This window comes from Musca vetustissima, unplaced genomic scaffold (genome assembly GCF_032173495.1).
Source record: "Musca vetustissima isolate MV318-11 ecotype Yass unplaced genomic scaffold, APGP_CSIRO_Mvet_v1 utg12465, whole genome shotgun sequence".
NCBI lineage: Eukaryota > Metazoa > Arthropoda > Insecta > Diptera > Muscidae > Musca > Musca vetustissima.
The window spans coordinates 136,202-157,901 of NW_026876202.1; the positions used below are offsets into that span (position 1 = coordinate 136,202).

Below are 21,700 nucleotides of genomic sequence, written 5' to 3' on the forward strand. Positions count from 1 at the left end.
AATTAACTTTAAAGAAATTATACAAAAGTATCCACAAAAACTAAAGACTCATTTAAGAGTGTATACAAAAAAATATTTTTTTAAAATAGAAAATTTGAGGTAAAAAAAATAAAGTGGTTAAAGTTAAGGTTAGGTTAATTGGATCAATACAAAAACAACTGTATTGTTCCATTTATGGAAATAGCCATTTCAGAGGAGGTCCTTCATATTCAATAAGTAAATATAAATATATTTTGTTTCAAAATAATATTGGGTTATGAACATTTTCTAAGTGCGGTTAGGTTATAAAATTTTTTTGTCGATCAATTATTTCTCTTTAAAAAAAAACTAACTCAAAATTATGCACAGAAACAGTATACCCATCTATGTGTGTAATCCAAAATTAATATATTTTTGCAAAATATCACAATTTTTTAAGGTTATACAAATAAAGTGAGGTTAGGTTATGTGGAAAAAATGTGTTACTTCAAAAGGAAGCTCTATTAATTTCAGAGGACCCCTTTATCCAATCAGTAATTAGTTGTTAGTTTTTTCTTTACTTTTTACAAAACAAAGTTGGATAAAAAAAAGTGAAAAAGAAAGCCCCCATATAACGGCACCTCCAAAATTTGGTCATTGTGAGGAGTTTAACCTCATTTTTCAATCGAATTGGCTATAATTTATTTATTTAGTATTTTGAATTCTCATTGGATAGCTCTAGCTCTACTAAAAATTATCAACATTGGTCCACTTTTTAGAATAGCTCCCATTTAATGGCACCTTCCAAATTTCGTTACTTTGGGAATTTTGCAACATTTTTTAATCGAATTAGCTATAATTTAGTATTTTGAGTTATTAATGGGTAGTACAACTTCCTACCAAAAATTCTCATTATTGGTTCACTTTTTTCAAACAACAGTTCCTTCCACATTATTCGGTATATTACAAAACTCTTCATTAATACTGTCCTTAATTTCCTTCTGTTTCCTATATTATTTTACACTTTGAAGAAAAATGAAAAAAAACACACTAAAACAAACATTTTTACTTAAATTACTAATTATAATATTAATCATCTAATGGTAAAAAATAATTAAATAAATAAAAAAACAACAAAACTCATCAAACTCTATTCTATGTGTCTTACATTTACGGATAAGTGTTATTATTTAAAATAATAAAAAACCACAACATGAAAAAAAAACACGAAAAAATACCAAAAATGAAATTTATAAAAAAATAAAACCTACTGACACCCACAATCTTCTAATGATTAATTTTAAAATAAATAAAAAAACCCTCTCTAACTATTTAAACTAATTTAATAAACCTCAAAAAAACACACACCTAAAAATATAATTTTCTTTCTAACCACCAAAATAAAGAGGCAGAGTAAAATACATATTAATTTTGAAAAAATATATATAATAATAAAAATAAATAACAGCTGTAAACAAAATTCGCCATGATGATATCTTTGTAATATTTCACCAAATGAAAATAAAAGAAAACAAGAACGAAAATAAAATAAATGTAATTATAAAACAAAGAGCTTTTAAATATGATTTTTTATATATATAAAATTTTTTTTTAAAAAATCCCATACCTTAAAAACATATTTTTGAAAAAAAATGTTAAAAGATTTTTTAAAAAATCCATGCCTTATGTATGTCTCCAAAAATATGTTTTAAAAAATCCATGCCTTATATATGTCTCCAAAAATATGTTTTAAAAAATCCATGCCTTATGTATGTCTCCAAAAATATGTTTTAAAAAATCCATGCCGTATGTAGTTGTCCAAAAATATTTTTTTAAAAAAACCACGCCTTCTATAAAATACCCTCTTTGAAAAAAAAAAATAAAAACAATATTTTTTTAAATGTTTTCATTCGGTCATTGTTGCCCTCCCCTGGACCTTTGGCATTTTTTTATTTGTTGAATCTTCCAGTTCTTTAGCCTTATAATAATGTGGTGCCACCTCCAGCAACCATTTACTCTCAATTTCAATAACCTGACGCATATATTCCTTGGTCGTGAATACCAATTCATGATAGAGCACCCATCGTGGTAATTCCTCAAATAGCGATGAATTTGGATGTATCATGACCGTTTGATTGTGTTTAATTGTTTTATAATTTCCACCCTTCGATAGTCGCGCCACATGATAAAAATATCCCGCTGTAATCGCTTTTCGAATATTTGTTGTTTCCGGCAGACAAGAGACCATATCAATTTCAACGCGCTGCATAAGTCCCACTAATTGTTCGCGGACATCTCGTGCCCTTTTCATCGAACGATATTGTATGAAATTTTCATAACACCATTGGGTACTGTAGTCCGTTTCGACCCATTGATTATAGACCTGCATGAGACTCAAGTGATCACCATGCACATGATTGAAATTTTTCCTAGCCGTATCGGCGTGTATGATTTTATCTTTGGGCCGATAGAAAATTGCACTGTTCACCGAGAGCATGGCGGCGATGGAGACGAGTTCCTCGGAACATTTGTATCTGCAAAGGAGGGGAAGAAGAAAAAATATTAGTTTTACATATAGATCGGAAACCTCCCTTTCTTACTTTTCACTGGCCAATAACATTTTCCCCATCATGGGATCCACAGGGAATTCGGCCATTCTCCTACCCAGCTTTGTCAGTTCCCCATGATGATTTAATGCCCCCAAGGCATACAACTGTTCCAGGGCCAATACCAATGTCTCGTGAGGCGGTGGATCCAAAAAATCAAAATGTATCAGATCATTTATGCCCAAGGCCTTCAACATCAGCACTGCATTACCCAAATTGATACGCTGTATTTCCGGCACGGTATTATCTTCCAATTCATGTTTATACGCCCAGGCTGTATATAACCTAAAACATTTACCCGGTGCTGTACGCCCTGCTCGACCTGCTCTCTGATTTGCCGATGCCTTTGAAATCGGTACAACCATAAGAGATTCCATTCCGGTACGGGAATTGAAATTATTTTGTTTACAAAAACCTGGATCAATGACATAAATGATGTTATCAATTGTCAGTGAAGTTTCGGCAATGTTTGTGGCCAAGATGACTTTTCGTGCATTCGGTGGTGTGGGTTCAAAAATCTTCGCCTGCATATCACTGGGTAAATTGGCATAAACGGGTATAATAATCAACTCTTTAATTTTCGAACCCAAACGTTTGACACGATCCGCCAATACCTCTTGACATGTTTCAATTTCATCTTGACCCGTTAGGAAAACCAAAATATCACCCAAAGGCTGGGTGGCATGAATCTGCAGCACCGATACACAACAGGCATCAATGTAATCTGCTTCGGGGGCTTTTGTATAGAAAATATCTACAGGATATCTACGGCCGGGTATACGAAATATCGGGGCATCATCAAAGAATTGTGAAAACTTCTCAGCATCCAGGGTGGCACTGGAAATAAGTAATTTTAAATCCGTACGAAATCTGGCAATATCCTTGACCAGGCCAAACAAAATATCTGTGTGCAATGTACGTTCATGGGCCTCATCGATAATCATGACACTGTAGGAGCCTAAATCTGGTTCGGATAAAAATTCTCTGTGTAAGGTACCATCAGTCATGTATTTGAGGATTGTGCGTTCTGAAATTAAATAATATTAATATTTTTGTATAGCTTCCTCTTAATCTGACCTTACCTGAGGTACAGTCTTCGAAACGTATACTGTAGCCCACCTCATTGCCCAGTTTCACTCCCATTTCTTCGGCCACACGTGCCGCCACAGACATGGCAGCCACACGACGTGGCTGGGTACAGCCAATTTTCTTTTTGTCCTCCGTGAAACCTGCCTCCACCAGATACTGGGGGATTTGTGTTGTTTTACCCGAACCAGTTTCACCTTCGATAATTAGGATCTGGAAATAAAAGAAAATATTTTTTCAGGCGTGGATTTTTTTAAAAATATTTTCTCAAAGAGTGGATTTTTTAAAATTATTTGTTCAATGCGTGGATTTTTTAAAACATATTTTTTCAAGGAGTGGATTTTTTAAAAATATTTTTTTTCAGGCCTGGATTTTTTAAAAATATTTTTTCAAGGAGTGGATTTTTTTTAAATATTTTTTCAAGGAGTGGATTTTTTAAAAATATTTTTTTCAGGCGTGGATTTTTTGAAAATATTTTTCAAGGCGTGGACCTACGCAAGGTGCGGATTTTTTCAAAATATTTCCATAGAAGTCTCCAAGAAATCATTCCATTTTATTTCCTTTTTACCTGGTGTTCCCTTATAGCGGCTATCAAATCCTCCTTAAACGGATATACGGGCAATGATTTCTTTGTCTCTTCGATGGTCATACGTTTTCTTTCTGCCTCCGATAATTCTGGCTCTTTCGATGATTTATCCTTCGAACCATCCATAGTCAGGGCTTGGATAAAATCAATTTGATCATCCAGTAACAGTTCATATTCCTCCTGAGCCTTGGCATCTTTGGCACCAAATTGAAAACGGGCTGATGCCAATTGTTCTGCCTCCCATTTCTTTTGCTCCGAGTGGGGCATTTTCTCATTTTCATCAACCTCGACATATTCTTCCTTTTCACCCTTTTTCAAATCTCTGGGCATATGATATCTCTGTATGCGTTCCAGTTCACGGGCCTTTTCATGTTCCTTGGCGATGGTCAGCAATTGTTTTTTGTATTCACGTTCCTGTTTCTCCTTTTCGGTGAGACTGGAAGGGAGGGAAAATCAGTAATTTTGGGGGAGTTTAGATACAAATTTTTAACACTTACACCGATTCCTCAAACAGATACTCATCATCCAAAATATCTGCCTCCAATTCCGCCACCTTATCCTCTTTACGTTTCTCCAAATATTTCCTACGTGATTCTATACGCAATTTGGGCAATATTTTATCCCTATCCTCCAGCTCCAATTTCAATCGTTTGGCAGCCTCCTCAATTGCCTTCCTACTGGAGGAGGCTTCCATAATTTTCCTTGTCCTCTCCTCATCTCGTTTCTTGAGACGTTCAGCAAATTCATCTCTTTCCTTGATATCTCTTAGGCGAGATTCTTCCTCACTGTCCAATTCCTCGGAACTACTGCTCTGGGCATCCCGTTTCCTATTATTACGGGACATGATTTCTGTGGGAGGACTTCTATTCCAAAACAAAAAAATCAGCAACAAATGTATAAACGTTGTATGGAGATGGCCGGCAAATCAAAACAAAAACCGATAACACAAGTTATCGATTGTTGTGTAGTCGAAGTGATGGTGGGCGACATACGGCATAATTGAAGAGTGTAAATTTAAAGAATACTGTTTGCGGACTTCTATAGGCGTAGGATTTTAAATAAAAATATTTCTGGGGACTTTTAAAGATGTGGATTTTTTAAAAAAATATTATTTAAGGTCCAACATAAGGCGTGGATAATTAAAAAAAAATTTAAGGGTTCTCCACAAGGCGTGGATTATTAAAAACATTATTTAAGCGTCCCACACAAGACGTGGATTATAAAAATGTTATTTAATGGTCCCAAACAAGGCGTGTATTATTAAAGATATTATTTAAGGGTCCCTCACAAGGCGTGGATTATTAAAAAATATTATTTAAGGGTCCCTCACAAGGCGTGGATTATTAAAAAATATTATTTAAGGGTCCCTCACAAGGCGTGGATTATTAAAAAATATTATTTAAGGGTCCCTCACAAGGCGTGGATTATTAAAAAATATTATTTAAGGGTCCCTCACAAGGCGTGGGTTATTAAAAATATTATTTAAGGGTCCCACACAAGGCGTGGATTATTAAAAATATTATTTAAGGGTTCTCCACAAGGCGTGGATTATTAAAAATATTATTTAAGGGTTCTCCACAAGGCGTGGATTATTAAAAATATGATTTAAGTGTCCCACACAAGACGTGGATTATTAAAAATATTATTTAAGGGTCCAACACAAGACGTGGATTATTAAAAACATTATTAAAGGGTCCCTCACAAGGTGTCGATTATTAAAAAAAATTTTTTTTGGGTCCCAAACAAGGCGCCGTTTTTATTTTTTTTTTTTTTAAATAGACTTCCAATACGCTTTGACAACTGTCAGCTAGCTTCTGTCATACGACACGCTGGCCTTCAACTACTTCCATACGCGGTTTCACAACGTCGTTGTCGGTGTTATTCATCGTTTTCAGACCCATTTGTGTGGAACACGCTGATGCAATTTAGACGGATCTGAGTTAATTATAAATAAATAGTTCGGAATTGAAAGAAAATTAAAAAAATAAACAAAATGCCTGCTGAAGAAATGGCCAATTTGACATTAGGTAAGTATTCTCATAAAAACAATCATAATCCGGCATGTGCAATACTTTGCAAGACCTTCTACACGTTGTTGAGGTGGCAGTCGGCAAAATCAATATGTGCAAAAAAGAAATATAATATATATGTGTGTATATATGTAAATCATTTCAGGAGCAATTTATACTTCCGAAAAGACAGGATGCGACGAATCGGGTGATGGCTCCGAATCGAAACCCTACAAAACAATTTTACAAGCTATGCGTCATGCTGGCAAGGAACCATTCCCCGTGATCTATGTCGACAGCAAGGATCCCGAAGCTGTTGAAAAATACGAAGTTGCTGCCAAATCCCAATTGAAGAAAATCCAAAAAATTTGGGTACGTGAAAATTACAAAAGTGCCGATAAGGAGAAGCGTGAGGCGGAAGACGCCGAGAAACGTGATAAAAACTTGGAAGAGGCCAAGAAAATTGTCATTGCCGAAGATCCCTCATGGGCCAAGGCTGAGAAAATCCGCATTTTCGAGGGCGGCAACAATCGTGGAAAACGTGTCAAAATCTATGGTTGGGTACATCGTCTCAGGCGTCAGGGTAAAGGTTTGATGTTCATTACATTGCGTGATGGTACCGGTTTCCTGCAGTGTGTACTCACTGACCGCCTGTGTCAGTGCTACAATGGTTTGACATTGACCACGGAATCATCGGTACAATTGTTTGGTACCCTGAAGCCAGTACCCGAAGGCAAATCGGTGGGTAGTAAAAATGATTTATGTTTGCCTTCAAAAAATAATAATCCTATTCTTTATCATAGGCTCCTGGTGGCCATGAATTGGATGTCGACTATTGGGAATTGATTGGCTTGGCTCCCGCTGGCGGTGCCGAAAGCATTCTCAACGAAGAAGCCCATCCAGATGTTCAATTGGATAATCGCCACATTATGATTCGTGGTGAGAACACTTCAAAGATATTGAAAATGCGTTCCGTTGTTATGCAGGCCTTCCGTAGCCATTATTTGGATCGTGGCTACTGTGAGGTAACACCACCAACTCTGGTGCAGACACAAGTTGAAGGTGGTTCAACGCTGTTCAAATTGCAATACTTTAGGTAAGATATTATTTATCAAAGGAAGTCGGAAGCAAAGAAAAACTGGCACTCTACCTATAGAAGGCATGTGAAAGGACTTAAGTCCACAGGAGGCCTTCAGAAGGTCTTCAATGTACAGGAGACCTTCAGAAGGTCTTCTATTCGTAGAAGGCCCACTGTAGAGCCTTAAAAATATTTTTTTTACAAAATCCACGCCTTGTTCAGATCCTCAAAAATATTTTTTTTAATAAATCCAAGGCGTGTTTAGCTCCTCAAAACTATTTTTTAAAATAATTTACGCCTGGTATAAAAGCCACATCCAGCCTTTTAGAAGTCTCCAAATTTTTTTTTTTTAAAACTACAGAATCTCCAAAAAATATTTTTTTTAAATATCCACCTCTCCAGAAATTATATTTTTAAAAGTCTACAACTACAGAAGTCTCCAAAAAAATATTTTTTTAAAAAATTCACCTTTGTTGAAGTCTCCAAAAAATATTTTTTTTAAATCTCTACAGAAGTCTCCACCATATTTTTTCTAAAAATAAACCTCTATTTTTTACAAAATCCACCATTAGATTCACTGTATAGAAGTCTCCAAAAATATTATAGAAGTCTCCAAAAAACATTTTGTTAAAAAAAAAATCCCCCAAAAAAAATATTTTTTAATAATTGATGTATTTTTCCAGCGAGGAAGCCTATCTTACCCAAAGTTCCCAATTATATTTGGAGACCTGCCTACCCGCCCTCGGCGATGTCTTCTGTATTGCTCAAAGTTATCGTGCCGAACAGAGTCGTACACGTCGCCATTTGGCTGAATATACACACATTGAAGCCGAATGTCCCTTCATTACCTTCGATGAACTACTCGATCGTCTTGAGGATTTGGTATGTGATGTTGTGGATCGTGTTATGAAATCACCATGGGGTCATATTGTACATGAATTAAATCCCGAGTTCAAACCACCCACTAAGCCATTCCGTCGCATGAACTATGCTGATGCCATCAAGTGGCTGAAGGAGAACAATGTCACCAAGGATGATGGTAGTTTCTATGAATTTGGAGAGGTTGGTAGAAGATTTAAACATTTTTTTCTGTATATCCTCTAAAGATAGTTTTTTTTTGTTTTGGTTTTAATTAGGACATTCCCGAAGCTCCTGAACGTAAAATGACCGACACAATTAATGAACCCATTATGTTGTGCCGTTTCCCCAAAAACATTAAATCCTTCTATATGCAACCCTGTGCCGAGGATTCCGAGCTGACAGAAAGTGTTGATGTTTTGCTGCCAAATGTGGGTGAAATTGTTGGTGGCTCCATGAGGATTTACAACAATGAGGAATTGTTGAAGGGCTATGAACGTGAGGGTATCGATCCTAAACCCTATTACTGGTACACAGATCAACGTATCTATGGTGCCCAACCACATGGTGGTTATGGTTTGGGTTTGGAACGTTTGTTGTGTTGGCTGCTCAACCGTTATCACATTCGTGAGGTATGCTTGTATCCACGTTTCTTGGACAGATGCAAGCCTTAAATGCCCACGCGCACACTCAGAGCTCTACAGATACTAATTATTAAAAAAATGAAATGAAAGCAGCATTTATACAAAATTGGTTAATAGAAAATAATAAAAAAATTAGGTGAAAGTTGCAAGCAACAAATACCGTAATAATAGAAAAAAGATCTAACACTTCTTCAAGGCATAAATGTGCTTACACAAAAATAAGCTTATACGGAAAATAAAGAAATTTCACAACAATCCAAGAACTCAAAATTTTTTTTGTATTTTGTCCAATGTTCTCTTCAAGACCTCCATCATTTATTTCTCAAATTTTAAATTCATGTTGTTTTCGGATTTTCATCCTGTTCCATTTGTATATTGTCCAAGATCTCCTCCAAATTTTCATCGTTTATATAGTTTTCCTCTGTCTCATCATATTCCTCATCTTCGGCATCATCTTGATCCTGTTGAAAACCAATTTTTTAGAATATCGAATTTAGGTCCTTCAAAAAAAAATCCGCTTACCTCATTTTCATATGAATCCACCTCGGCCAATATTTGTTCCTTGCGATAATGATTCTTTAGGAGTTCCTTTATGGCATTGCTAACAATTTGTCGTACCTGATTGTCAAAGCCTTGGGGCAGCCAGCCGGAACGTTCGTTACACATTGCCCCGGCCATGGGTGAGGGAATTTTTTCCAACATTTCCTGGATCTTGGGCATGCGAATGTCACAGTACTGGAAATAAAAAATCAGCCATTTTTTAATTGATCTCTACAAGTCGGAAATTTGTTTAAATAATTTTTTTCCAGACCTATATAAGCTAACATTTTTAAATAATTTTATTTTCCAGACCTATATAAGGCCTACATTTTTTAAATACTATACAAGGCGTGGATTTCGAAAATAATTTTTTTCGATACCTATATAAGGCGTGGATTTCGAAAATATTTTTTTTTTCGACACATATACAAGGCGTGGATTTCGAAAATAATTTTTTTCGACACCTATACAAGGCGTGGATTTCGAAAATAATTTTTTCGACAACTGTACAACGCGTTGAACTCACCCTCATAATACATTGCCTTGACCTTGGCAATTTATGCTCATCAAAATAGGGATAATTAATGTCCTGGACCAGGGTATTCATTTCATAATTTTCAAGACGTTTTTTAATTGTCGTCTTGCGATCGGTGACCTATAAGGATCAACTTAAGAATATACAATTTTTTTATTTTAATTTCATTTTCATACTCACAAATTCCGATACACCCGAACGAAATCTCAGCCGGAAATCGAATGTTTGATAATACCGGGAATTGAAATATTTACGTGGATCATAGCCATAGCGTACATATAGGGTACGCCATGGACCCGTTGAAAAATAATACGCCAAAGAGGGTATAATACATTTCAATTTATCTGGGGTAACACCGGATTCATAGAGCAGAGCTATCCGCGTCCATATTGGACATTCTTCAAATAACTGAAAAAATTCAAATTTTATTTAAATATATTTGGGAATATGGAAGTGGATCCTCATCTCACCTTTTTAACTCTCTCCAGTTGCTCATCGGAAACGTATTTCACTTTCATCTTTTTGACAATTTGTGGATCTGGCCGGGTGGGGAAACTATCAACCATATTGAAGGCCACAATATCTCTACCCTCATAGCTGGATTTTGTAAGAACCCCCAATGTTTCATGCATGCCATCCTCTTTGGAAAAGTCACCGCGGAACATGGCGGTGTGTACTGTGTCCATGCGGGCAAATATTGTGGGCAGGGATATGACGGGGACATCTTGGCGACTGAAAGAAATATCAAAATTTCATTTCGATTTTTTAGAGAATATTTCTTCTAGGCGTGAATTTTTTAAATAATTTTTAAGGGTCCTCCACAAGGTGTGGATTTTTAAACACATTTTTTTTGGGGTCCTACTCACTTATAATAATCCAAATCGATAACCGAACGTGGCACAATTGAATCCAATACCATTTTCAACTCTCCCGTTGATTCCTTGGGATCCGGGGCAAATGGTAAATACTGGAAATCACACAAGGCTGTAAGAATTAGAGTAAAATTTTTATTTCATAATATTTCCCATTGTCCCACCCCCTGCCTTACTTACATTCAAATGTAAAACTTTTTGTTGTATAGCCCAGAATTTTTATAACAAATTGTGGTGGCTTATTCGGATTACGCTTTGAGCGCCGTACCTTAATGGACAGTAGAAGGCCGGCACGTTTACCCACATCGCCACTTAGGGGTTTATTGAAGGGATTATCGGGATGAAAACGTAACTCCAAACGTTTACTCTCACCACCCAGGGCCTGGAAGAGATGGATAGATGATTGGTTACCTCTTTTTTTGGGAATACTTCGTGTTCAAATTCTTCTCACCTGTGAGACTTTTGTCAGACCACCCAGTGTGGTTATTATTTTATCGGTATTCTTAACCATACCCGGGTATTCAATCAGCTCATATTCAGTTAACTCCCGGGCCATTTTTTAATACAATTTTTCCGATTTTTTAAATATGTTAATGGATTTTGTTTATTTCTGTTTTGTTTTGATCAAGCATTCCTTCAGTTTATGCCGGAAGCCATCAAGGAAATCAATGAGATTGACCAATGCTTTTATTTCGATCTAGTGCCCCCTATTTGTACTTGCAAATGAGCTGATGCTTTTCAGAAAATTCTATGGTGTATTTTAAATAAAGAACCAGTGAACCTGTGGGCCCGCCATTGGATACAACTTTACTCCTTTCCATAAGTATAAGTTTCAATCGTTTTTATCCAAAAATTTTGGTTTTCTATCCATTAGTTCTTTTTCGGCCTAGAGCACCCTATTAACCCTTTACAAAAAACAGCTGTTATTTTTTTTAAGAAAAACACGTTCTGTTTTGATTCCAAATTCTAAACAAACATCAGGGCAACCGGCAGTTCGTAGTTTGGGGTACTCCTCGAGGCTTAAGCATGAGTTCCTATCGTTTTTATTCCAAAATTGCGACTAAAGAGATTTATCCCCGCACAACCATTAAAATATTTCGGAGCAATAAGAAAGTGGAACCAACAAGAACTGAGGAAAACAGAACAGCAACAAAGCCTACAATAAATGAAGAAACGGAACCCAAGCAATCAAGTAAAGGCAGTGGCACCCCTCCCACAGTGAAATTTTCTCCAAGAACTGCGACAACAACAACTGGACCTGAACCAAATATTTTGAAAAATCCACCACAACCGAGTACCAGCGAATATTATGAAAATGTGGTCAAAATTCAAATGTTACCCCGTACCTTACACCAACAAATATTTCCTAATTCCCAAAGGGATGAAGCCTCAAATATCCCTCACACAAAATCGGCATTAATACGCCAAGATTTGCAACGACATGGTATTGATATCGAGAGTACTGAAGCCTTGGAAGATGTTGATTTAAAATTACCACCACTTAAGGGTCGGAATATTGAAGAACATTTTATGGAAATTGGTCGGGAACAGGTGAAACCTTATAAAGACCTGCTGCAACCTCTCCTCTCCATACCAACACTACCAAGAAAACCCGAAAAATGGTCATTACAGGAGGGATGGACAATATATGACCCTGGTACAGGCGATGCACGTTCCATAGAACACCCCCTAGAAGATGGTTTAGTTTTCGATGTGGAAGTCTGTATGTCCGAAGGACCCATGCCCACTTTGGCCACTGCGGTTAGTGCCAAACATTGGTATTCTTGGGTAAGTCCACGTTTGGCGGCCCAAGAAACCCAGATGAATGTCAGGCAAAAAATACCCCATCACACCACCGAAGAATTGATACCCTTGGGTCGTCAAGGGCCAAAAATTGTGGTGGGCCATAACGTGTCATATGATAGGGCACGATTAAGGGAACAGTATCTCTTAGAAGACACCAAAGTAAGATTTTTGGATACCATGTCTTTGCATGTGTGTGTCAGTGGTGTGACCAGCTATCAAAGGGCTTTGATGAAATCGAAAAAAGAACCCGCCCCCGAGGATTTGGAATGGCTGAGTCAAAGTTCGCTGAATAGCCTGGCTGAGGTTCATCGTTTATATTGTGGTGGTGAGGCCATAAATAAAGAAGAACGTAATGTGTTCGTGGAGGGTACCCTGCAGGATGTACGCGAGGATTTCCAAGCTTTGATGTCCTATTGTTCGAATGATGTGGCAGCTACCCATCGTATTTTACAAAAATTGTATCCCTTATTTGAGGAGCGTTTTCCACATCCTGTCACCTTGGCGGGTATGCTTGAAATGGGTTCCGCATATTTACCGGTCAATAAAAATTGGTTACGTTATATTAATGAGTCGGATTTGGCCTATGAGGATCTAAGTATCGAAGCTAAATATCATTTGGCCAGTCGAGCGGATGAGGCCTGTAGCCTAATGGAGCGGCAGCAGTATAAAAAGAATTTATGGCTGTGGGATGAGGATTGGTCAACGCAGGAATTTAAAATGAAAAAGCCAGCCACCAAGAAACAAAAGGAGAAAATGCAAAATGAGGATCCCATCCTCGATACAAACTTGACGGAGGAGGAAAAGCGGCTGTATCGAAAATTCCAATATTTATATGATATGAAATCTCAGCTGCCAAGCCGAAGGCCTTTACTACCCGGTTATCCTGCCTGGTATCGTAAATTGTGTACAAAACCTCCCCTAGAGGGGGATGATGATGACGATTGGCGGCCAGGGCCAACTGAAATCAGTACCGGAATGCAAATCGCTCCAAAATTGTTATCTCTATGCTGGGAAGGTTATCCCCTGCATTATACCCGGGAACATGGTTGGGGATTTTTGGTACCCTTTACCACACAGCATCCAGAACAAAATGAGGGAGAGTCGCAAGATCAAAAAGTCAGGGTACCAATTGAACAGCTTGCCAAGATGTGTCCCATACCCGATTTTGCCCGCCATTATGCCTCCGAAGAGGAAAGTGAATATGCCTTTGCTAATCTCAACCGAGAATTGGATGCGAAGTTGGGAAAGCGGGAATTCTACAGCAAATCGCCAAAGAAAAATCATACAGAGGGTATATACAAGGGTTCCGGTGTGTGGTGTAATCAAATATTGGATAATTGTTGCTTCTTTCTGAAACTGCCGCACAAAAATGGCAAAAGCCTGAGGGTGGGCAACCCTTTGTCCCGAGATTTCCTTAATAAATTTTCCGAAAATGTCCTAACCAGTGCTGAGAGTGGTGAGAGCAGTGTGGCGGGACGTATTATTAAAATAGCACGCATGATGTCGTACTGGAGAAATAATCGGGATCGTATTATTGGTCAATTGGTGGTGTGGCTAAGCCCAGAGGAGATGCCGAGCAGTTTGAAAAATCAAAATTATGAATTTGGAGCTATTTGTCCCCAGGTGGTAACCTGTGGCACCCTCACGAGACGTGCTATGGAGCCCACCTGGATGACAGCCTCAAATTCCCAGGCGGAACGCATTGGCTCAGAGCTAAGGGCCATGGTCCAGGCTCCACCAAATTACAAAATTGTGGGTGCCGATGTGGATTCCCAGGAATTGTGGATTGCCTCGGTGCTGGGTGATGCCTATGCCTATGGTATACATGGTGCCACCCCTTTGGGTTGGATGACCCTTAGTGGTACCAAGTCCAAGGGCAGTGATATGCATTCCATAACTGCCAAGGCTGTGGGTATTTCAAGAGATCATGCCAAGGTCATTAATTATGCGCGGATTTATGGTGCAGGGCAAAATTTTGCGGAAGGATTATTAAAGCAATTTAATCCCACCTTTTCGGCTACAGAGGCCCGTTCTAAGGCCATGAAAATGTTTAGCATTACCAAAGGCAAAAAGTCGTATCGTTTGAAAAAAGAGTTTCAGGAGGAGTTTGACAATCGCAGGTAAGGGTCATACTAAGCGATTTTTTTAGGGAAGAAATTAAAAGAGTTTTTATTTATTTCTTAGATATACCGGTTATGATGCTTTGAAATTGGCCTCCTCCAATAATCGAGCCGTCGATGAAATGTTTGAAAAGGCCCGCTGGGAGGGTGGTACCGAGAGTGCCATGTTCAATCGTTTGGAAGAGATTGCCAGTGGCGAGGAACCCATAACCCCATTTTTGGGTGGACGTCTAAGTCGTGCCTTAGAGACCTCGGGCACCAGTACCTCCGATGAAAATCGTTTTCTACCCACCCGCATCAATTGGGTGGTTCAAAGTGGGGCGGTGGATTTTTTACATCTGATGTTGGTTTCGATGAGATGGTTATTAGGCGATAAGGCCCGATTTTGCCTTAGCTTCCATGATGAATGTCGTTATTTGGTGGAAGAGAAATGTGCCTATCAAGCGGCCCTGACAATGCATATCACAAATTTATTGACACGGGCATTTTGTTCCTCACGTTTGGGCCTGCAGGATCTTCCCATGTCGGTGGCATTTTTCTCATCCGTCGAAGTGGATACGGCATTGCGTAAAGAATGTTCGATGGATTGTGTGACACCCTCAAATCCACATGGTTTGAAAATGGGTTATGATATTCCGCCCGGTGAGAGTTTGAATATTTATGAGGCGATTAAAAAGGCGGGTGGTAATGATTTGACCAAATGGCAGTGGATAAAATGAAACAAGGAGAGGAGGGGATAAGAATAAAATATATTTTTTTATTGTTGTTGTTTTTTTAGTTTGAATATAAAATTTAAGGACCGAAAATTTAAATAAACAGAAATAAAAAAGGCCTGAGGGTGGATTTTTTAATGAATTTTTTTTATAGATCATCAAGGCCTGCGGTGTGGATTTTTTAAAGACAATTTTTATAGAGATCAAAAGGTATTTTTATAGAAATTCAGAAGGCCAGACATAATTTTTAAGGAAGGCCAGAAGGTATTCTTATAGAAGTTCAGAATGTATTCTTATAGAAAGACAGAAGTTCTCATAGAAGGCCAGAATGTTTTCTTATAGGACAGAAAGTATTCTCTCAAGCTTAAAATAACACATCCAGTTCAATGGTATGGGTACTTGAAATTTCATTTTAAAATCGAATTTATTAACGATTTTGTTTTTTATTTTGGTTTCAAAAAAATCGGGAATATCTTCAAATGCAACCCTGGGCAGCTATTAGTTTTAAGTCTCTTTTTACAGTTATATCCTACTTCTATAATTTTTTTATAAATAATAAACTTAAAACCTAAATATACAGGCATACATCTCTAATCATACTCTTCACTTGGTACATAATCCGAACCACTTGAATCATCAAATGGATCAACTTCACTTTCTTCTTCCTCATCATCATCCATATATTGATCGCTTGTCCTGGCTAGAAAAAAATGTAATTCATTAATTTTTCCAGAACTTACCAACTGGTCGCGGATGTCTAAAGTTACGAAAATGTTCGGCATTTTTTCTATAACATCGACGACCATATTTACATTTTGGGGCACCCTCTACGGGTGAGGGCATTCGTGGCACTTGATAATCGGCATCACCGGGATGGGCCTTTTCCACACGATGATTGGGATTTGTTCTGAAATTATAAGAGAACATAATGAGAAAAATCCGGAACAATAGATGGGGTATTTGAGGGTTCTTGGAGGACTAAGTAACTCCCTTCAAAAAGTCATTCAAAATAATGCTATGTTTAAACATCTATCTCTATTGGTTTATGGATTACGGTGAAATATGGCCACAAGGTATCTCTTCAACTGGCCAACTTAAAATTGGATGGTTCGGATGATGGTCTTGGACCACAAGGTACCACTTCAACTGACTAACATAGATATCCTAATAAACAATTTCAAGATACACCTTGGAGGTAGTTTTATAGAGTTCGGTATTAGATCTATTTCGTACTTTGGATATTCCGGCAAAAGATATCGCTTAAAGTGTATCGGAATTTGGTTTGCTATGGACCGATGATGCTTAATGGTCACACGCAAGTATTCGCTACCTTCTCCGAATTTGGAGGCAATTCTCCTTTCTCATTGTGATGAAATTCCTAGCAGTGACCCGATATAGCAGAACTTTTGTTATGATGTTTAATGTTCACACTCAAGCTACCTTCCCCGAATTTAGGGACAATTCTCCTTTCTCATTGTGAAAGTAATTCCCAACAGTGTCCCGCAGAATATCTGTTTTGTATCTTTTACTAATTAGAGGATCTATTTTTGATGTTCCATACTTCACTTTGTATTCACTGTATTACCTGTAACATTCCTGTCCATATTCACAGGAGGGCCTTGGGGCTGCCTGTGTACTCGATTCACCCATATTTTCTTTTTTTGCGGATACTGTCCTATAAACGGAGGTTTGTTTACCAATAAGCAAAAATCGGTTAGCAAAATTAATCCACTGAGGGTCATTTAGACTTGGTTATCGAAAAAAAAATAACAGCTGTTCTGTTGATGAAATTAACTTCGGTCTTTTCCCGAATATTCTAAAATCGTCCTTTCATTGTAAATGAACTTTTGTAGAAGACCAGTATGTATTTTTATATAAAAGAACAATAGGACTATTTTTGGAATGCCATAAGTTCTTCTTAGAGAAGGCCTGATGTTTTTCTTATTGAAGTGCAGAAGAAGTTCTCATAGAAAGTTTTCTTATAGAAGGCCAGAAAGTATTTTTATAAAAGGCCAGAAGGTCTTTTTTAGAGGGCCAGAAGGTTTTTTTTTAAAGGGCCAGAAGATTTTTTTAGAAGGCCAGAAGTTCTCCTTATAAAAATACCAGACGGGGTTCTCAAAGAAGATCTCATGGTCTTCCTATAAAGATGCCCAAAAGACCTTTTTTATAAAAAAAAGACATCAAGGACCTCCAGGTCTTCTTGTACAAGGCCGAAAGTATAGAAAGCCAGAAAATTTTATTATAGAAGGTCTTCTTCTTGCCAGAAGGTTTTCTTATTGAAGGCAAGAAGGTCCTTTTATTGAAGGCGAGAATGTTTTCCTATAGACGGCCAGAAGATCTACTTATAGAAAACCAGAAGGCCTTTTTATTGAAGACCAAAAGCATTCTTATTGAAGGCGAGAATGTCTTCCTATAGAAAGCCAGGAGTTCTTCCTGAAGGCCAATAGGTATTCTTGTAAAAATAATATTTAAAAAATTCACGTCTATTGAGTCTGTGGAACCTTGGAAAATAATATTTAAAAAAATCCAGGTCTATTGAGGCTGCGGAACCTTGGAAAAATCTGTCTGTAGCAATCCACGCCTATAGAGGCTACGGAATAATGGAGAAAATCCACACCTCTTGAGGCTGCGGAACCTTGAAAACTTCGGCTTTAATAATCCACCTTTAAAAAGATCAATTTAACGTCCACGTCTATGAAGTTGCAGAAACTTCGTAAAATCGATTTAAAGTCCACGTCTATGAAGTTGCAGAACCCTGAAACATTATTTTTTAAAAATCCAGGCCTACTGAGCCTGCGGAACCTTTGAAAACAATTGTTTGAATAATTCGCTTCTATGAAGCTGTGGATCCTAGGAAAATTCGTTTGAATTCTACCGGCATCCTCCGTTGTTAAAAAATTTATACAAAATAGTCCAAGCCTAGGGTTAAAAAAATTGATATAAAGTAGTCCACGCCTGGGGTTAAACAATTGGTAAAATATAACTAATTTTTTTAACCCTAGGTTTAAAAAATGGCGTAAAATACTCCACGCCTATGATTTAAAAACCTAAGCACATTGCGGTTAAGGATTCCTTGAAAAATCTTTTTTTAAAAATCCAATGAAATAGCCCACTTGTTCCATTCCATTTTGTTCCAAAGTAATAATTGAATCACAGTCCATTGACAAATTATCGATAACAACATAACATCGCTGATTTGTCATCTCTTCATGATTTGTTTTGTTTGGATTCCCCATCAATAATTGACCGCAAGACCCCCAATTAAGTACCGCAAAAAGTATAGCACCTCAAAAATGCCGGGACACACTGGCCGCCAACAGTATAAGAAAAATAATTACAACAACCACAAAAAGGACCAACGACCCATCATCATCGATGAAAATAATCCCGTACTGAAAGCATTCCAATCGTATGCCATTGAATTGGATGCCAAACATGATCGCTATGAACGTATCGTCAAGATGAGTCGTGACATTACCATTGAATCGAAGAGGATTATTTTTCTCCTGCATTCCATAGATGTGAGGAAGAATAATAAACAAAAGGTGTTGGAAGAGGCTCGAACACGTTTGGAAAAGGTGATTGCCTGCAATTTTAAAGCCATTGCCGAGGAATTACATGGCCATGATCCATATCAATTTCGTGGTGCATATTCTCCAGGGCTGCAGGAATTCATTGAGGCCTATACCTTTATGGAATACATTAAGTATGTGGAAAATGATAGTGAGGGTGCAGGAGGAGATGAGGGTGGAGAAATGAGCGATTGGAATGCCTTGCAAAAGAAAATGACATATCCTGCCTCTGAAGAAAAAGAAGTTAAGGATGAGGAGGAAATCACTACCAGCAGCAAGGCTTCAACCATGTTCTTTGTGGATCCCAATGAATATATTTTGGGTGTATCGGATCTTACCGGTGAACTTATGCGCCGTTGCATTAATTCCTTGTGTAGTGGTGAAACCGACACCACCATGGCCTGCTGTAAGGCATTGCAAAAGTTTTTTACTGGGTAAGTTGGGATCGGGTTTTGGGAAAATATTCGAAATGCTATTGAAGGTATAAATTTATTTGTTTACATGCAGTTACATTAGTTTAAATGTCCATCGTTGCCGTGAGCTATCACGCAAGATCTACACTATGCGCCAGAGTGTCCTGAAGGCCGAAAATGTTTGCTATAATGTCAAGGTCCGAGGTGGCGAGGCAGCCAAATGGGGTGCCATGTTCGATAGTAAATCGATTGCTGATGATATTGATGAGGGATTTTTCTAGACCTACAGGGTAGTTTGAAGTCCATAATTTTAGATTTATAGAATTTGTAATAATATTTTGAATTGAATTTTGTTTTTTTTTTTTTTAAGTTACGCAGAGGAACTGCGTTTTTGTTAAACAAAATTGAAATAAATTTTAAATTATTTTTTAATAAACTGATTTTACGCCTAGTGTTAAAAATTGCTATAAAATAGACCACGCCTAGGGCTAAAAAAATTGCTATAAAATAGACCACGCCTAGGGCTAAAAAAATTGCTATAAAATAGACCACGCCTAGGGCTAAAAAAATTGCTATAAAATAGACCACGCCTAGGGCTAAAAAAATTGCTATAAAATAGACCACGCCTAGTAGGGCTAAAAAAATTGCTATAAAATAGACCACGCCTAGGGCTAAAAAAATTGCTATAAAATAGACCACGCCTAGGGCTAAAAAAATTGCTATAAAATAGACCACGCCTAGGGCTAAAAAAATTGCTATAAAATAGACCACGCCTAGGGCTAAAAAAATTGCTATAAAATAGACCACGCATATGGCTAAAAAATTGCTATAAAATAGACCACGCCTAGGGCTAAAAAAAATTCTATAAAATAGACCACGCCTAGGGTTAAAAAAATTGGTATAAAATAGAGCACGCCTATGGTTAAAAAATTGGGTATAAAATAGAGCACGCCTATGGTTAAAAAATTTGGTATAAAATAGACCACGTCTAGGGTTAAAAAATTTGGTATAAAATAGACCACGCCTAGGGTTAAAAAATTTGGTATAAAATAGACCACGCCTAGGGTTAAAAAATTTGGTATAAAATAGACTTCGCCTAAAGAATAAATATATTTTATGTTTTAAAGATGATTACAACAACACACAATTAAAATTTCGAACATTTTTTTTTTATAATTTTATTCATTCATTCTATTCGGTTCAATATTCTCTTCATTGCCATCACCATCATCCAGCGGCAACGGCTCACCCAACAATTCCATTTGTAAACGCAATATTTCCGGTTGAGTCACGGCAAATTTTTTGCGATATTCCCCGATAAGTTCCAGCAAATATACGCGCTGTTGTTTCACCTCGTGCAGTTGTTGACGCAGCGACTTATTTTCTTGCATCACCTGCTGCAATTGAGTTTCTTGATATTTCAACTGGGCCTGCAGATAACGTAAACGTTTCTCCTTGAATTGCATACGAATGGGTAGGGTACGTTCCGAGGGGGTTTTGGAATCCATATTCCTGGAAAAGAGAGAAAAAATATTAGATACATTTTTGAAATAATAAATTAAAATATATTCTACTATTTACCATTTACAACCCTCGTACGATTTAAATTTCTCTTTACACATTTCCAGGGAAATCAACGCCTCCGATACACCAGCATTTTGCCAAAAATTATTCAAAGTATTAATCATTTGTTTTTGCAAATTATTTCGAACACTTTGTACAATTTGTTCACGATGTTTCAAAACGATTTTATCCCTTTCCATTAGTATCTTGGCAATGGGTTCAAGGTGTTCATCCTTAAGGCCATTCCACATTTCCGTATATAGTTTTTCATATTCTTGACGCGCATTTTCTCCATAGTTTTGATATTTAACAAAATTCTCTTCAACTTTTTCCGCAGTCTCCAACTGGGGTTTTCTGGCGTGGGACATTTTTGGGAAGAAAATATATATTTAAATCTATATATTAAATTAAAATCCTTTGAAATCTGTTTAATAATTCCCGCCTTGCAGTTGTTGTTATTTTCATAAATAATATGAACCAATCCCATTGAATGAATCGGAACTTTTTCATACTGGCTGTCAAAGTAATTTCTCACAACGGCGCCGTTAAAAAAATCAAAGGCATTGTTTTCATGAAGGTATAATAATAATTGAAGGCGTACAGATTTTTTATTTATATTTTATTTGATATTTATTTAATTTAGTGTCTTAAATTGTAGATTCTTCGAAATCTGTTAATTCTCGCTTTGTAATTGTTATTTGTTAAATAAGGTGAACCAATCCCAATGAATGAATCGGAACT

The 21,700-nt window shown here is 37.2% G+C and overlaps 7 protein-coding genes across 7 annotated transcripts; 3 read left to right on the forward strand and 4 right to left on the reverse strand.

Moving 5' to 3' along the window:
• Nucleotides 1-1,833: 1,833 nt before the first annotated feature.
• Nucleotides 1,834-5,080, reverse strand: LOC133338730 (pre-mRNA-splicing factor ATP-dependent RNA helicase DHX16). The gene is made up of 5 exons (XM_061546853.1): nt 4,734-5,080; nt 4,219-4,672; nt 3,647-3,863; nt 2,559-3,591; nt 1,834-2,492 (listed from the first exon to the last, which is right to left on the reverse strand). Exons 1-5 carry the CDS (start codon nt 5,078-5,080, stop codon nt 1,865-1,867), a joined length of 2,679 nt encoding a protein of 892 aa, XP_061402837.1. The 3' UTR covers nt 1,834-1,864.
• A 1,149-nt stretch (nt 5,081-6,229) lies between these two features.
• LOC133338729 (asparagine--tRNA ligase, cytoplasmic) lies at nt 6,230-8,862 on the forward strand. Its single transcript, XM_061546852.1, has 5 exons — nt 6,230-6,263; nt 6,412-6,986; nt 7,049-7,341; nt 8,007-8,385; nt 8,460-8,862. Exons 1-5 carry the CDS (start codon nt 6,230-6,232, stop codon nt 8,853-8,855), a joined length of 1,677 nt encoding a protein of 558 aa, XP_061402836.1. The 3' UTR covers nt 8,856-8,862.
• A 298-nt stretch (nt 8,863-9,160) lies between these two features.
• Nucleotides 9,161-11,328, reverse strand: LOC133338740 (general transcription factor 3C polypeptide 5). The gene is made up of 8 exons (XM_061546863.1): nt 11,224-11,328; nt 10,953-11,154; nt 10,767-10,884; nt 10,371-10,632; nt 10,081-10,308; nt 9,892-10,020; nt 9,348-9,560; nt 9,161-9,286 (listed from the first exon to the last, which is right to left on the reverse strand). Exons 1-8 carry the CDS (start codon nt 11,326-11,328, stop codon nt 9,161-9,163), a joined length of 1,383 nt encoding a protein of 460 aa, XP_061402847.1.
• A 470-nt stretch (nt 11,329-11,798) lies between these two features.
• Nucleotides 11,799-15,417, forward strand: LOC133338741 (DNA polymerase subunit gamma-1, mitochondrial). Its single transcript, XM_061546864.1, has 3 exons — nt 11,799-11,956; nt 12,074-14,698; nt 14,763-15,417. Exons 1-3 carry the CDS (start codon nt 11,799-11,801, stop codon nt 15,415-15,417), a joined length of 3,438 nt encoding a protein of 1,145 aa, XP_061402848.1.
• Nucleotides 15,418-16,001: 584 nt separating this feature from the next.
• LOC133338742 (aprataxin and PNK-like factor) lies at nt 16,002-17,062 on the reverse strand. The gene is made up of 3 exons (XM_061546865.1): nt 16,997-17,062; nt 16,152-16,318; nt 16,002-16,111 (listed from the first exon to the last, which is right to left on the reverse strand). The coding sequence occupies exons 1-3, from the start codon at nt 17,059-17,061 to the stop codon at nt 16,002-16,004; spliced, it is 342 nt and encodes a 113-aa protein (XP_061402849.1). The 5' UTR covers nt 17,062.
• A 1,642-nt stretch (nt 17,063-18,704) lies between these two features.
• LOC133338743 (translin-associated protein X) lies at nt 18,705-19,677 on the forward strand. Its single transcript, XM_061546866.1, has 2 exons — nt 18,705-19,417; nt 19,491-19,677. Exons 1-2 carry the CDS (start codon nt 18,705-18,707, stop codon nt 19,675-19,677), a joined length of 900 nt encoding a protein of 299 aa, XP_061402850.1.
• An 897-nt stretch (nt 19,678-20,574) lies between these two features.
• LOC133338744 (uncharacterized) lies at nt 20,575-21,327 on the reverse strand. The gene is made up of 2 exons (XM_061546867.1): nt 20,978-21,327; nt 20,575-20,908 (listed from the first exon to the last, which is right to left on the reverse strand). Exons 1-2 carry the CDS (start codon nt 21,325-21,327, stop codon nt 20,575-20,577), a joined length of 684 nt encoding a protein of 227 aa, XP_061402851.1.
• Between the last annotated feature and the right edge of the window lie 373 nt (nt 21,328-21,700).

Bases quoted from the DNA above. Each gene is read 5' to 3' on its own strand.
- LOC133338730 (XM_061546853.1), bottom strand. From the start codon at position 5,080: ATGTCCCGTAATAATAGGAAACGGGATGCCCAGAGCAGTAGTTCCGAG. The intron at 4,673-4,733 runs GTAAGTGTTAAA...CCTCCCTTCCAG, and splicing joins TATCTGTTTGAGGAATCGGT to TCTCACCGAAAAGGAGAAAC. The intron at 3,592-3,646 runs GTAAGGTCAGAT...ATTTAATTTCAG, and splicing joins TTTCGAAGACTGTACCTCAG to AACGCACAATCCTCAAATAC.
- LOC133338729 (XM_061546852.1), top strand. From the start codon at position 6,230: ATGCCTGCTGAAGAAATGGCCAATTTGACATTAG. The intron at 6,264-6,411 runs GTAAGTATTCTC...AAATCATTTCAG, and splicing joins AATGGCCAATTTGACATTAG to GAGCAATTTATACTTCCGAA. The intron at 7,342-8,006 runs GTAAGATATTAT...GTATTTTTCCAG, and splicing joins TTCAAATTGCAATACTTTAG to CGAGGAAGCCTATCTTACCC.
- LOC133338740 (XM_061546863.1), bottom strand. From the start codon at position 11,328: ATGGCCCGGGAGTTAACTGAATATGAGCTGATTGAATACCCGGGTATG. The intron at 11,155-11,223 runs GTGAGAAGAATT...CATCTCTTCCAG, and splicing joins GTCTGACAAAAGTCTCACAG to GCCCTGGGTGGTGAGAGTAA. The intron at 9,561-9,891 runs GTGAGTTCAACG...TTTTATTTCCAG, and splicing joins CAAGGCAATGTATTATGAGG to TACTGTGACATTCGCATGCC.
- LOC133338741 (XM_061546864.1), top strand. From the start codon at position 11,799: ATGAGTTCCTATCGTTTTTATTCCAAAATTGCGACTAAAGAGATTTAT. The intron at 11,957-12,073 runs GCAATCAAGTAA...ACCGAGTACCAG, and splicing joins AATGAAGAAACGGAACCCAA to CGAATATTATGAAAATGTGG. The intron at 14,699-14,762 runs GTAAGGGTCATA...TTTATTTCTTAG, and splicing joins GAGGAGTTTGACAATCGCAG to ATATACCGGTTATGATGCTT.
- LOC133338742 (XM_061546865.1), bottom strand. From the start codon at position 17,061: ATGGGTGAATCGAGTACACAGGCAGCCCCAAGGCCCTCCTGTGAATAT. The intron at 16,319-16,996 runs GTAATACAGTGA...TTATAATTTCAG, and splicing joins TATGGACAGGAATGTTACAG to AACAAATCCCAATCATCGTG. The intron at 16,112-16,151 runs GTAAGTTCTGGA...ATTTTTTTCTAG, and splicing joins TAGACATCCGCGACCAGTTG to CCAGGACAAGCGATCAATAT.
- LOC133338743 (XM_061546866.1), top strand. From the start codon at position 18,705: ATGCCGGGACACACTGGCCGCCAACAGTATAAGAAAAATAATTACAAC. The intron at 19,418-19,490 runs GTAAGTTGGGAT...GTTTACATGCAG, and splicing joins TTGCAAAAGTTTTTTACTGG to TTACATTAGTTTAAATGTCC.
- LOC133338744 (XM_061546867.1), bottom strand. From the start codon at position 21,327: ATGTCCCACGCCAGAAAACCCCAGTTGGAGACTGCGGAAAAAGTTGAA. The intron at 20,909-20,977 runs GTAAATAGTAGA...TCTCTTTTCCAG, and splicing joins TCGTACGAGGGTTGTAAATG to GAATATGGATTCCAAAACCC.